At 43.6% G+C, this 15119-nt stretch overlaps 1 protein-coding gene across 12 annotated transcripts in view; it reads left to right on the top strand.

The window, feature by feature from the left end:
- TMC5 (transmembrane channel like 5) overlaps positions 1-10866 on the top strand; it is an 81564-nt gene extending 70698 nt beyond the window's left edge. For 6 of the 12 annotated variants that reach the window (XM_066274722.1, XM_066274718.1, XM_066274716.1 and 3 more), the window contains exons 17-21: positions 10-183; positions 1271-1349; positions 4478-4582; positions 9707-9749; positions 10336-10866. In XM_066274722.1, the coding sequence (XP_066130819.1) occupies positions 10-183; positions 1271-1349; positions 4478-4582; positions 9707-9749; positions 10336-10382 (448 nt within the window). In that variant the 3' untranslated portion in view covers positions 10383-10866. The remainder of the gene's footprint in view (positions 1-9; positions 184-1270; positions 1350-4477; positions 4583-9706; positions 9750-10335) is intronic. The other 6 variants (XM_066274715.1, XM_066274713.1, XM_066274711.1 and 3 more) reach the window with 1 other exon arrangement.
- Positions 10867-15119: the final 4253 nt, after the last annotated feature.

Below are 15119 nucleotides of genomic sequence, written 5' to 3'. Positions count from 1 at the left end.
TTTCACCAGATTGAAACCGTCAGCTGACTGTGGCCCGTTTCGAGGACTGCCCTTCTTCATTCACTCCATTTACAGCTGGATCGATACCCTGAGTAAAAGGCCCAGCTACCTGTGGGTGGTTTGGATCTACCGGAACCTCATCGGAAGTGTGCACTTCTTCTTCATCCTCACCGTTATTGTACTGTAAGTGGCGCAGTTGGCGAACCCTTTACTACAACATGTGGACGGCCGTAGGGATGTTTGCTGGGAAAGCAAAGGGCTATGGCATAACTTAGTGTTCTGGATGATCTGACTGCCCTTGAGGTTTTTTTAAAAATATGTTTGATATTTTCTTATCTTAGTTTTTTTTTTTTTGGCATGTTTGATTAAAAAACAATAAATACCTGCTCCCTGCCTCTCTTAAGAGATAACATGAAAATAAAATGAAAATACAAGGATATGAGAATGCTTAGGACAATTATATGTGTGATTCTTTCTGAGATTGTGACATATTAAAGTGAGTTGGGCATTATTGATACATAGGATAGTGTATTTTCATTTCAAATAGAAAAAGAGCAATTTCTGACCTCTTATTAAAAAAAATAGATCTGCCACGACTGGGCCCATTTTCCTGCATGGACGGACCCTTGGTTAGCTGACCAATAGCTTCTGTCTTTGGAAGCCCAGCACTGACGGTATTAGAGATTGTAACTCCTCATGTAGACAGGACACTGCCGTCAGTCAGGCCCTCCCTCCCCAGCACTAGGTTGCCATTGGCCTTTTTAAATGGTGAGCTCTCCTAGTGTCTTGCTCCTTCAAATTTCTGATTCACTGGGAGCTTGTAACAAATGCAGGTTCTGAGGCCCTACCCCAGACCTACAGAATCTGCACCTGCATTTTAACAAATTCCCAGGAAGTTTGTATCACGTTGAAGTTTGAATAGCACTGTCCAGAGTCATAAAACCTGGCTGCACGTTAGAATCACGTACCTTGAAAAAATGCTGATGTCTGACCCCGCGCCCAGAGACGCTCAATGAACTGATCTGTGAAAGGACCGTGGCAAGAGTCTTTCTACCACCGCCTCTTTGGGGCTTCCGTGTGCAGAATGCGCACAATCATCGCTATAATGTAGTCAGTCTATAATTCAACCAGAGGCAACTTTTCGGCAACATGGCTGTGGCCAACATCTATTATCCCGCAAGCATTCCAGTTCCTTTACATCCAGTTGGAATTCCGAGCCTTCCGAACACTTGCGAAAGTGTCTGTCCTTCTTTCTTTTCTTTCCTTCCAGAATCATCACCTATCTTTACTGGCAGATCACAGAGGGAAGGAAGATCATGATCAGACTGCTCCATGAACAGATCATTAATGTGAGTTCTGTTGGCCCCCTCTGTTCTCCTCTCTGTCTTTTTACATTTTATAATGAAAAAAATTAAAATACTCTCAAACAGAATAGTACAAAGAACCCCCACCTGCCCACTGCCCACCCCAACAACCATCTACAATTGTATGCTCTTATTCCATTGAGCTACTATCCCTGCACTGCAAATCTCTAGGTCATTTTAAAGAATTTTCTAGACTTTATACCTTTTTATCTGTAAAAACTTCTATAGGCCTCAGATAACCAGACTTTTAAAGAAACATGACCACACCACCAATGATCACACCTAAAAGAAAACTTAATAATTCCTTACTATCATCTAATATCCAGTCACGGTCAGATTCCCCCAATAGTCCCATTGAGTGTCTTTTACAGTGGGGTTATTCACATCAGGATTTCAAAAAGTCCACGTGCTGCATTTGGTTGTACTGTTGAAGAAACCAGGTCATTGTCTTCTAATAGCTCCCATATTCTGGATATGTCTGATTTTCAACCCTGTGGTCATGTTTGGCATGTTTCTTTTTACTGTCTATTTCTTGCAAACTAATGGTAAGATTTAGAGACCTCATTAGATCCAGATTCAACATTTTAGCCAGAATACTTCATAGATGGTGCTATGCACTTCTTATGGCGTTGAGATGGGAAATGTAGTTGTCTTTTTGTTGTGTGATGTTGAGAGCGGTTAGCGGGCCCACGCTTTGTTAGCCTGACCCATCCATTATAAAGTTCCCCATCAGCCTCTCTCTAATGGGCTTAGCAGCCCTTGATGAGAATTGCCTAGAAGATCCATTTATTTCACTAGGGATTATAAAATAGTGATACTCTAATTCTATAAATGTTTCTGCATTTATTAGCAGAAAATTTACTCACCAACGATTTGATCACCTTGAAATACAGTTCACGCATAGTAAATGCATGATTCTTCCCTTCTTTTCCAAGTTTTCAACATGCTTACTGTATTAGTTTCCTAGGGTGCTTTTGAAAATCACCACCAACTTGGTGGCTGAAAACAACAGAAATGTATTGTCTCTCAGTTCTGGCTAGAAATCCAAAACTAAGGTGTCAGCAGAGTAGGTTCCCTCTGGAGCTCCAAGGCAGAACCTCTTCCGTGCCTCTCCCAGCTTCTGGTGGCAGTTGGCTGATCTTGGCATTGCTTGGTTTGGGGTTTCAGATCATTTGAATAGGTCCTTTTGGGGGTGTAAAGAAAGGGCATGGGTTAGTTATGTTCTTTCCCCTGCCTGTCCCCAGAAACATCACCCATATTTTTCTGATGAAGCACTCTGAGTGGTTTGGTCAAGTCCTACAAAGATCTTAACATAGGAGGGATTTGATTCTAAAATCTCCGGTAATAAAGGCAATGCCGGGGAGGTGTTTGGACAGCATCAGTTCAGCGAGGCACCATAAGCATCACCACAGACCTGCCGGCTTAGAAGTCTTGCCGAGAGGAAGGATCACAAAGAGCCCAGACAAAGAGGCTGGAAATAGGCACAGCAATCAATACAATACAATCACCTACATCAAAACTCCTGAATGCTTGTTAAAAAAAGCAAATTCCTGTTACCCTTTCCTTTCCACCCAATAGCAACAGATAACACTTATTGAGCACTTATGTGATACCTGGTATTATGCTAAGTGATAAACAAAAATTTGTGTTAAATTTTCATTTTTTCTACGCACATACATTTCTTGAAACCCCTATTTTAAAATTAAGAAAACCGAGACTTACAGAGTGAAGCAATTTGCCCAAGGTTACAGGGCTCATGAATGGTAGGATTTGAACCAGGCAACTCCAAAATTTGTTCTCTTAACTACAATGCAATTTTGCCCCCCTGAGTCAAAATCTGTTGAGGAAAGCCGAAGAGTTTGCTTTTTTTTTTTTTTGCAAGCTCTCCAGATAATTCTAATTCATTCTGCTACATATGAGAGATTTCCAAAACAGCTGGCTGCATCTCAGACTGCTGGGGGAACTTATTAAAAATAGGAATTCCCCAGTTCAGCTCTTCCTTAGAGAAGAATTCCAATTAATAAATGTAGAAGGAATGAGGGGCATAGAAAATCATCACAAAGCAAATAGCACAGCAATAATTATTGCACATGAGATCCACTAGTGGGTGCTAAAACTAGTGGGTGAGAGTTTAAGAAAAAACGAGGGCATGGGAACTGGATTGACCTAGACTGGACAGACCACCAGTGGTACTTCCTAGCCCACCTCAACACAGATGGAACACGGTCTTATCTGCAACAGACTCACGGGAAAGTGACACACCCTCCCGGGGAGGCATACCCTCTTTCTTACTTCCCCCTCCCAGCTAGGGAACTATTTAACTGATCTATTCCATTAACACAGATAAAACTGACAAATGAAAAATACTGGATATCCTTAGCTGCTGAGCTGTAAGCTTTGACAAGACAGAGTACTCAGAGCTCTGGGGCAGAGGGAATGCCAAGAAGGGGGATACAATAAATCAGGGGTCCCCAAACACAGGGGACCAGTTCACTGTCCCTCAGACCATTGGAGGGCCGGACTATAAAAAACACTATGAGCAAATCCCTATGCACACTACACATATCTTATTTTAAAGTAAAAAAGCAAAATGGGAACAAATACAATATTTAAAATAAAGAACAAGTAAATTTAAATCAACAAACTGACTAGTATTTCAATGGGAACTATGCTCCTCTCACTGACCACCAATGAAAGAGGTGCCCCTTCTGGAAGTGCGGCGGCCGGATAAATGGCCTCAGGGGGCCCCATGTGGGCCCGCAGGCCCTAGTTTGGGACCCCTGCAATAAATCATTTGTCCCGGGCCTTCAGACAGTGGCGTGTAAGTTGCTGCTAGCAACCAGGCTAGAGAAGGCTTCTACTCAAGCCTGCTAGGGGAATTGCTTTAGAGGAGAATATTCTAATTCAGGAAGGCTTTAGGGGATAATTCGGCTTTGCTATTAAATGTTTCTTTTCTTTCATCAAGAGAAAACATGGCGGCAAAATCCATCCAATGGACCCTACCTGCCTAAAAAGAAACCTATCATTTGTCTAAAAAGAAACCTATCATTTGTTCTCAACCCCACACCATCATTCATCATGTGTGTTTTTGTTTTCATTGTTCTTCTCGGCAGGAAGGCAAAGATAAAATGTTCCTGATTGAAAAGTTGACTAAGCTGCAGGATACAGAGAAGAGAGCAAACTCCAGCTCGTTCACACCGGAAAGTAGAGACGTGGAGGTGAGGCTGCAGGCTGCCTGGGTAACCCTGAGACACACACTTGCCTCCCTGTGAAAAGGGCCTCAGGGAACCAGAATCACATAAGGACATTTCACTTTCTATGTGTAAGATATTTCTAGGCCTGGCTGGTGGCACAGTGGATAGAGGCGCAAGCCTGGGGTCATGGCTCAATCCAGGGTTGCCTGCTTGATCTCAAGAGTGCTAGCTCAATCCCAAGGATGCCAGCTCAACACCGAAGTCATCGGTTCAAGCCCGAGTCAGGGCACATATGAAAAGCAATCAATGGCACAACTAAGTAAAACAATGAGCGATGTTTCTCTCTCTCTACCTTCCTCTCTCCCTCCCTATCTCCCTCCTTCTCTCTAAAAAAAATAAAGACATTTCTATATTTTTTACTTTAAAAATTATATTCATTCAACACTTTCCATGCCTGGCCTTGTTCTAGGTGCTGGGGTTATTGTAGTGAACACAACAAAGGCGCTGCCTACATCTTTCCTATAACCTGATCATGTAAACATATAGCCTACTGAGATGGAAAGTGCCCTGAAAGCTCGCCCCACTATATTAATGCTTCCGGGTCTATCCCTCCAGATCCATCCCCATAGGCATCTGCAAACATACATGCATTGAACGTTTTCGTTTATTTTTTACAAAAGTGAGGCTATACTATGCACATTTCATAACCCCCCCCCACCTTAATGCAGTGGTACTTTGACATATGAGCAGACCAACATACAATTTTTAAGATACGAGCTGCAGCTCGGTCCATATTTTTGTTCGAGATCTGAGCGAAATTCCAAGATACGAGTCGTGATTCGGGAAGCTGCCGCTAGTTGGCGCTTTGGCGCACGGGTCCACTATTGGCAGCACAACACCAGCACCTCGTTCTTTCTCACGTGCTACCCGCAGAATCAAGTCGAATCTCGTGCACTGTACTCATTCTTGCATCATTTTTGCATTTTTTACTAACTTTTTTGTGTGCTATCATGGGGCCGAAGAAAGTGAGTGTAAAGGACAGTGGTGAGAAGAAGAGAATGTCAATAGAAGTAAAGCAAGAAATAATAGAAAAACATGAGCGTGGTGTACGAGTGATTGAACTGGCAAGGCTGTACGACTGCAATATATCTACAATTTGTACCATCCTTAAAAGGATGCCATCAAAAGCACAAATCCAGTGAAAGGAACTACAATTCTGTCCCAGTTAAGGACAAATATCCATGAGGAAATGGAGAAGCTTCTGCTGGTGTGGGTGAAAGAGAAAGAGCTGGCAGGAGATACAGTGACGGAGACTGTAATATGCGAAAAGGCACGTATTATTTACGGTGACTTGAAGAAGAAAGAACCATCAACCTCAAAAGAGGCAGCAGAAGATACGTTTAAGGCAAGTCACAGCTGGTTTGAAAATTTCAAGAAGAGACCTGGCATCCACTCGGCGGTGAGGCATGGTGAAGCTGCGAATGCTGATGTTAAGGCAGCTCAGGAGTGCATCGCACGTTTTGTTGCGCTTATCACAAAGGAAGGCTACATCCCCCAACAAGTGTTTAACTGTGACGAAACAGGATTGTTTGGGGAAAAAATGCTCCAGAGGACTTTCATCACTGCCAGGCCATAAACCAATGAAGGACCATCTGACCCTGGCATTGTGTGCAAATGCTAGCGGTGATTGTAAAGTAAAGCCACTGCTAGTGTATCATTCCGAAAATCCTCGAGGCTTTAAGACTCACAAGATTCTTAAAGAAAAACTGCAGGTTATGTGGCACGCCAATGCTAGGTCATGGGTTACGCGGCAGTTTTTTATTGAATGGGTAAATCTCGTCTTTGGTCCTGCAGTGAAGAAATATCTTCAAGAAAATAAACTCCCAATGAAAGCATTACTAATCCTTGATAATGCTCCAGCCCATCCACCTGGTCTTGAAGATGACATTCTTGATGAGTTCAAATTTGTGAAAGTCCTCTACCTCCCACCCAACACGACTTCAGTCTTGCAGCCTATGGATCAGCAGGTCATTAACAACTTTAAAAAGCTTTACACAAAGCACTTGTTCTGCGCTGCTTTGAGGTGACTGAGAATACAATTCTAACCCTTCGAGAGTTTTGGAAAGATCACTACAACATCGTGATATGTTAACGCATTATTGACGTGGCATGGCTAGAGGTTACAAGAAGAACCTTGAACTCAGCATGGAAAAAGATACGGCCTGATGTTGTTGCAGACAGGGATTTCAAAGGATTCGAACCAGAGACCAAGACCGAGGTAGAAGCGTTGGAGGAGATAGTGTCCCTCGGAAAGTTTATGGGTCTGGACGTAGATGAGGACTATGTAAACAAGCTTGTTGAGGAACACAAAGAAGAACTCTCTACTGAGGAGTTGACAGAGCTACAGATGATGCAACATATGGAGCTTCTGCAAGAAATTAGTAGTTGAAGAGAGGTAGAGTTGGAGGAAGTGATTTCTACAAATTAAATTAAAGACATGCTGGCAATGTGGGAGAAGCTTTCAAGTTTTATTAAAAAAAAAAACCCAGAAAAGGTTTTAACTGGTTGTGCTTCAGCACTTTTTAATGACACTTGTTTGTCACATTTCTGTAACATTTTAAAAGGCAGGCAAGGCCCTGGCCGGTTGGCTCAGTGGTAGAGTGTCGGCCTGGCCTGCGGGAGTCCCGGGTTTGATTCCTGGCCAGGGCACACAGGAGAAGCACCCATCTGCTTCTCCACCCCTCCCCCTCTCCTTCCTCTCTGTCTCTCTCTTCCCCTCCTGCAACCAAGGCTTCATTGGAGCAAAGTTGGCCTGGGCGCTGAGGATGGTTCCATGGCCTCTGCCTCAGGTGTTGGAATGGCTCTGGTTGCAGTGGAGCAACGCCCTAGATGGGCAAAGCATCGCCCCCTGGTGGGCATGCCGGGTGGATCCCGGTTGGGCACATGCGGGAGTCTGTCTGACTGCCTCCCTGTTTCCAGCTTCAGAAAAATACAAAAAAATAAAAAATAAAAGGCAGGCAAAAGCAAACCTCTTTGGCCCTGGCCAGTTGGCTCAGTGGTAGAGCGTCGGCCTGGCGTGTGGGAGTCCCGGGTTCGATTCCTGGCCAGGGCACACAGGAGAAGCACCCATCTGCTTCTCCACCCCTCCCCCTCTCCTTCCTCTCTGTCTCTCTCTTCCCCTCCCGCAGCCAAGGCTCCATTGTAGCAAAAATGGCCCCGGCGCTGGGGATGGCTCCTTGGCCTCTGCCCCAGGTGCTAGAGTGGCTCTGGTCGCGACAGAGCGACGCCCCGGAGGGGCAGAGCATCGCCCCCTGGTGGGCGTGCCGGGTGGATCCCGGTCGGGCACATGCAGCAGTCTGTCTGACTGTCTCTCCTCGTTTCCAGCTTCGGAAAAATACAAAAAAAAAAAAAAAAGCAAACCTCTTTGGATAGATTTTTATTCAAAAGTCCTGCAAGTGAAAGTGCCAAGAGTGCAGCCAAAAAGGCAAAAACAGGTGATGATTAAATGAAAAATATGTAATGTTAAGCTTAGGTTCAGTTTAAAGTTAAGAAAGTGCATTTTTTTACAATTAAGTTTCTGTGGTTTCATTTTAAGTAAAGAAAGTGCAGTTTTAGATTTGTTTAAAGAAAATGCAGTTTTAGTTTACATTTAGTGTTAAGAAAGTGCAGTTTTAGTTTACGTGTCTACAGTGCCTGCATCCCTTCCTTCCTCCCTCCCTCCTCCACCATTCACCTTTCTTAGCCACACTCGTCTGTCTCCAAGGTAAGAATACAGTACTAAATAACACTTTTTTCTTTTATTTCATATATTTTGTTATGCATTGGTAAAGTATATATGTGTGTTTCTTAATTAAAAACATGTCTTTTTTTATAATTTAGGATGGTTTGGGGATGTTTCACAGGGTTGGAACGAATTAAATCTATTTCAGTTATTTTAAATGGGAGAAATTTGTTTGATATGCGAATTGACTGACTTACAAGCTCGGTTACAGAACAAATTAAACTTGTATCTCAAGGTACCACTGTATCTCAGACATTGTTTCAGTCTGTACATATTTGGATGTTTGAGTTATTGCCATGTTTTTTTTAATACTAAAAACAGTGTGCAAGGACCCATTTTTTTTATAATTTCTTTATGCGACTATTTCAGCCATAGGACAGCCACATGATCATGTTAATAGTGCCATACCACTTTCTTTTTTTTTTTTTTGTATTTTTTTTTTCTGAAGCTGGAAACGGGGAGAGACAGACAGACTCCCACATGTGCCCCACCAGGATCCACCCAGCACGCCCACCAGGGAGCGACGCTCTGCCCACCAGGGGGCAATGCTCTGCCCCTCCGGGGCGTCCCTCTGTCATGACCAGAGTCACTCTAGCGCCTGGGGCAGAGGCCAAGGAGCCATCCCCAGCGCCCGGGCCATCTTTGCTCCAATGGAGCCTTGGCTGCAGGAGGGGAAGAGAGAGACTGAGAGGAAGGAGAGGGGGAGGGGTAGAGAAGCAGATGGGCGCTTCTCCTGTGTGACCTGGCCGGGAATCGAACCCGGGACTCCTGCACGCCAGGCTGACGCTCTACCACTGAGCCAACCAGCCAGGGCCCATACCACTTTCTTAAAATGATTTTACCTATTTCACTCTTTCCAGGACAGTGTAAGAGATGCCTGGAAACCTGTCTAATTCCACAGCCCAGGCCAGCTTCCCTGATGTTCCAGAAAATACAGATAAACAGTAAACTCACCTTAATTCAAATGCCACCAGTTTTTAGGAGTTATGATCTTGTCAGAAGAGACTGCTTTCATTTACTACCTGTGAAATTAATACTGTCGGTACCATTCAGGGAACGAGACGCCCAACTGTCAATCCTGGGAAAGCACGGACCATGCCCACTCCTTACAGCCCCAGGTCCTAATCTATTACCCGGCATGTTGTAAATACTCTGTGAAATGAATGAAAAACTAAATGGAATCATAGTCCCTAAAAAACACAACAAAGCACATTTGATGTTTCTATGGTTGAGCCTTGTTCTTAATCTGTCACCTCTCAGTTTTAAAATGGTGAGCACTCACAAAACTTCCCAGCTATGCAACCGAACCTGGTGCTCAGCCTACATTACCTTCCAGTGACGAGGCTGCCTGTTTTCTTCTTTTTCAGGAGCCAAGCCCTTTGCACATCAGGGAACATGAAGCTGCTTGTGGTGAGTAATCAAACAGGTACTGAAAAAAGACCTGATTTATCTAGAAGACATACCCCGAGATAGAGGACCAGAATTACTCGTGTATCAGTTACTCATTCAATTGCAAGAACTGACCCAAAGTGGCTTTAGCAAAAACTCAAGAATAATTCTTGCTTTTAAAGCTGGGGCTCACAGTATGTCCGAAGAACCTGGTTCCTTTCTGTTCAGTTCTTTTCCATGTTAGCTCCCTTCTCAAGTAGGCTCTTCCTAATAATTGCAAAACAGCTTTATCCACCTCTGCTGTCGACTGTGCAGATCTGAGTCACAGGTCTGATCTTGGGGAAGAGTGGCTTCCCAGGGAAAAGCTGCGGCTGATGCCAAAAGGGAAATGAATGCTGGGACTCCTCCTAATTCATCTCTTGGGATAGCATTTATCGACAGCATCCAATGATGGGAGTTCAAGGGGAAGAGTTGAAGAAACTTAAAATGAGGAGGCAAGGAAGGCCTGAGAAGCTGAGGGATCTTGAAGGCCAGGCTGGCCTTCCCCTTGCAGAGATGGGGCAGTGTGTGTCTCTGTGTGCTCATTTCTCTTTCTGTGTTAACCCAGACCTGCGATTTAGGCGGTCAGTTCAAGAAGATAATTCAAAGGCCTGAGGATTGATGATTATTATGGTAGCCAGACACCGATCAAATAAGGAAAGAAGATAAAGATGGAGCAACTTTTACTGTGACACCTGGGCATTTCAGAGCTTCTTAGAAGGAAATTTAAGCCATTTGCCAGGAATGGAAACTGACCACAATGTAAATACTGAAGTAAAATTGGCCATACTCTGCTGGTATTTTACACTTGAATTGCTTATTTTAAGATAAAATATTTGGGATTTTCTAATAAAGACTGTTGTAATGATTTACTTGTTTACAAAAACCTGGGAAAAGATAACCTGGGAATGGTGTATTGTTTCTTTGAGAGATGGGCATATGAATTATTGGTCCTTAGGAATCTCTTCTCCCAGACTTCCCAGACCTGGCACATTTGGAAACTGGTGCTAAGACAAGTGGTCCAGCCTGAATAAAAATGTGACCCATTGTCAGGCATACGATGCCTCTGAATTGTGGAAGCTGCATTTGTTCATGACTCTGAACTAAAAATAACCTGTTACCCAAAGGTGAAATACAACCACTGGTCTCTCTGGGAACTTGACTGCATATCACGTAGATATGTCCTTGGGCTTGGACGGGGAGGTGGTATGCGGGCTGAGACTCTGCCCTGTGAGGTTTCACATGTAACCATCAAAGTCCTTTCTTTTTATTCTGTATTTTTCTGAAGTGAGAAGTGGTAAGGAGGCAGACAGACAGACTCCTGCATGCGCCTGGCCAGGATCCACCTGGCATGCCCACTGGGGACGATGCTCTGCCCATCTGGGGCATTGCTCCGCTGCAACCAGAGCCATTCTAGCGCCTGAGGCAGAGGCCATAGAGCCATCCTCAGTGCCTGGGCCAACTTTGCTCCAATGGAGCCTTGGCTGTGGGAAGGGAAGAGAGAGATAGAAAGGAGAGGGGGAAGGGTGGAGAAGCAGATGGGCGCTTCTTCTGTGTGCCCTGGCCGGGAATCAAACCCAGGACTTCCACAGGCTGGGCCGACTGGCCGGGGCTAAAAGTATTAACATGTTGTACCAAATATGAGACTAGTGGTATATATGAAATATATATATGTATGTATATGTGTGTAAGGAATTAATATGTGTATGTACATATATATACATACACACATATATAGCATTCTTCTGTAGATTTGCCAAATGATTCTCAAGGCACGTGACTATACTTAAAATTGAAGAGTCCAGCAGAAAGGTACAACTACCAAATTACTCAAGGCACGGGGAGCCTCCTTTGAGTAATCACTATCATGAAATCTGATTGAAACTGAATTTAGAAAACATTTACGGTACATTTAAAACACAAACACCCAATCAGTATTCATTCACGGATTCTCTTTTTCATTCACTTATTCATTCATTCATTTTGTCATCTGAATTTCTGTTGGTATCATCTTTGCCAGTGGTTGCTAGTAGCATTCATTTGTTCATTAATTTCACAAATACATGCCAAATGGTGAACAAGATAGTGAACAAGTCAAGACACAATCTCTGACCTCATATGCTTATGTCTAGCAGGTTAATTTAGACAGGAACTTATTAAACATTAATTATAATTGTGATAGGTGCTGTCAAGCAGAAGCCCAAGAGAAATGAGGGTATAATTTGGGGTCAGTGAAGGCAGCCTGTGGAATTGATGTTTGAAGTGACTTTCTTCCCTTTGTGTCATCTTAATGCTGCTTGTCTCTGGCTTCTACACTGAATTATGAACTCCCCTCTGAGTGTCATTTTTGCTGACTCATCATATGCTAGGGGTTTATACCTCCATTCACCTCATGTCCTGTTTCTGCTTCTATTAAGCCCTTGCTTCTCCTGGAGACACCAACACCATAGAAAGAGCTAGTCTGTGGGCCTCACACAAACATGTGGGTGTGGGGATGCTTTTAACACTTGGTCTTGAGATAGGGGGTGACAGGGTATTTGGCTGTCATAACTGAATACCACAGACTGGGTGGCTTAAACAACACACATTTATTTTCTTACAGTTCTGGAGGCTAGACATCCAAGATCAAAGTGCTGGTGTCCAGAATTCTGGCTTCATTCTGAGGCCTGTCTCCTTGGCTTGCAGATGGCCACATTTTTGTTGTGTCCTCACATGGTTATTTCCCTCTGTGCGCACCTTAATGGCTTCCTTTTAATTTAGTCACTTGTCTAAAGGCCTTATCTCCAAATACAGTTACACTCTGAGGTACTGGGGGCTCAGACTTCAGCACATGAACTTTGGGTTAACACAGGTCAGCCCATAACAGGAGCCAGCTCTCCCCCAGCCGTCATAGCCTCTCTTTAGGCGTCCAGGGTCTCGGTGCTGGCTGCCCTCCGGAGCACGTGGGGAGCTGTCTGACAACAACCAGCCCCAGGCCCCACTCTAGATGGACCAAATCAGGCATCCATACTTTTTCTTTAAAGCTCTGCAGATGGTTTCAGTAGGAAGCCACGGTTGAGAACTACCAAGCTAGGATCTAGAGTAGTCCTTCCCAAACTTACATTTCCATAAAAATCACCTGAGGCACTTATTAAACATGCAAATGGTGAGCTCAGAATACTTGACATCAAAATCTTCAGGGGACATTCCCCTCCTCCTCTTCCAGCCTTTATTTCAATTAGTTCAAAATGATAAAGCATATGCTTTCCAGCCGTCCCTTAAAAGCTGGATAACCCCTGCAGTTTCAAGTATAAAAAATAGCCTCTTTTGAATTTCTGCAGGATCTGGTCCTTCAAGTGGCCTCATGACTCACCCAGTTCATATGAGGCTGTGAGATGATTTTGTGTGGATTCCAGTGATTAAAGGATTCCAAAGCACAGACTGGCATGTTTTTATAAGCTTTGGATTGAGAACAGGTGGTAAGAATTCAGCTCATTAGCAGGAACTACCTCTGAGTATGGTAGCACCTCACAGTAATCCCACCAAACTTCTCCAAGTTGAAACTCTTTCATAGCATTTCCTGCTATGATCAACTGCTAGACCACCGAGAGGAGCTCAAGTGTGGAGCGAGGGGCCCTCTGCTTTGCTCAGGACTGCACCTGCCTGGTGTGAGTAGCACCTTACACCTGTGCAGTGTTACTCTCCGCTCAGTGCCTTTCCCACCTGAATCGCCAGGGCTCGTTACAAAGCAGATTCTGCCGGGGAGTCTTTCTATCCAGTGCTACGGTTCTGAGGACCACACCCTGAGTAGCATGGTCTTAGAGCATCTCCACATTTTTTTTCTTATTTTCTCTCTTTAACAATATTATTACACTATTAACACATTTCCCAAAAACATTCCCACTTTTATCACTTGAACCTCATGACATTATTGCTATAAGACAATTAGTGCAAATGTCATGACCTCCATTTGAAAGGTGATGATGAAAACTTGGGCACATTTGCGTAGGGTCTCCTAGTTAGTGGCAGAATCAAGGACTTGGGTTTCCTCCAGCTCAGTGGATCTCAGGCCTGTAGACCTATCAGAACTGCCTGGATTGCTTGTTAAAACGGATCCTGAGCCCCACTCAGAGTTCCAGTAGTTCTCGGATGGGCTCTGGGAATTTGCGTTTCCAACAAGTTCCCCCATAGCCGATGTTGAATAAATGTTTCAAACAGCATCCCCTGTGCCTCGCTGACATCCAGCCTCTTAGTAATTGGTGCTCCGCAGATATGTTTTGAGTATAAAGTGTAATAATGGAACACACAGTCATTAATTTTCAGTATTTTTTATCAAAGAAATCAAATAGCCTTACCATACAGGAACTACATCACTCCATGCTAAAGGTTTGAGCGGATGTTTGGAACATTTTATCAGCTCACACCCTTGTCCTCAAAGCTGTGGTTAACTGTCCTGTTGAAGCACTATTTCCACTTTGGTAGAATTTTATTTAGAAATCTGCATCTAATAAAAATGTCTTAGTGAAATTCTTGTCCGAATTAGAAAATGAGTAAGTAGTGGATTTCTTAAGCCTGTTGAGGTGGCCCTTCAATGTTATGTATCCCCCGCACCGAGAGCAGAGGTGCAGTCCAATGAGAGCAAACGTGATTTTTATCCGTATTGACGTTCATAGAAAGAATGCTATCTATCGGGATTTTGGATGGCCCCTTGATACTGCTGAATCCTGAATCACTTGTCTAAACTCCCAAATTTTCATCTCACAGTATCTGTATCTCTAGTTTCCTCAAGGAAGTTTCCGCTGACATCCTGTAATTCATTGAACATCTACTGTGTGACAGGCATTGTTATAGGTATAAACCAGACATGTTAAGGGTTTAGGGTGTGGGCTCTGGAATTATACCACCTGGGCCTGAATCCTTATCCTACACTGGTTGTGTAACTTTAGTCAAGCTCCTTAACTTCCCGAGCTTTGGTTTTCTTCAGTACATAATAGTATTTACCTCATGGTGGTGGTGGTGCTGCAAAGTAAACACATGGAAAGCATCTGAAAGTGTCTAGGACATGGCACACAATGTTAGTTATTAACAAGCCTTTTGCATACTTTCATTTAATCACAACCACCCTCTGGGGTGTTACTAATACTGCCCTTATTTTACAATGAATTAAGTAACTTGCCCAAAGATCATTCAGCTGGTAAAGTGCTCATCAGGAAATCAGATTTACCTTTCTCTAATCCCAAATCCTGTTAACCTGTACACCAAGCCTTTCAAGTAAGTACTTAATAGCAGTGTTATTAACATCTTCTTTCTTCACCTAAATTTTCCTTCTTTTTTAAGGGAAAGAGGGAGCAACATCGATTTGTTTTTCCACTT

This window comes from Saccopteryx bilineata, chromosome 4, assembly GCF_036850765.1.
Source record: "Saccopteryx bilineata isolate mSacBil1 chromosome 4, mSacBil1_pri_phased_curated, whole genome shotgun sequence".
Classification (NCBI taxonomy): Eukaryota; Metazoa; Chordata; class Mammalia; order Chiroptera; family Emballonuridae; genus Saccopteryx; species Saccopteryx bilineata.
The sequence above is the reverse complement of the archived record's forward strand: the minus strand, read 5'-3'. Positions and strand labels throughout refer to the sequence as shown.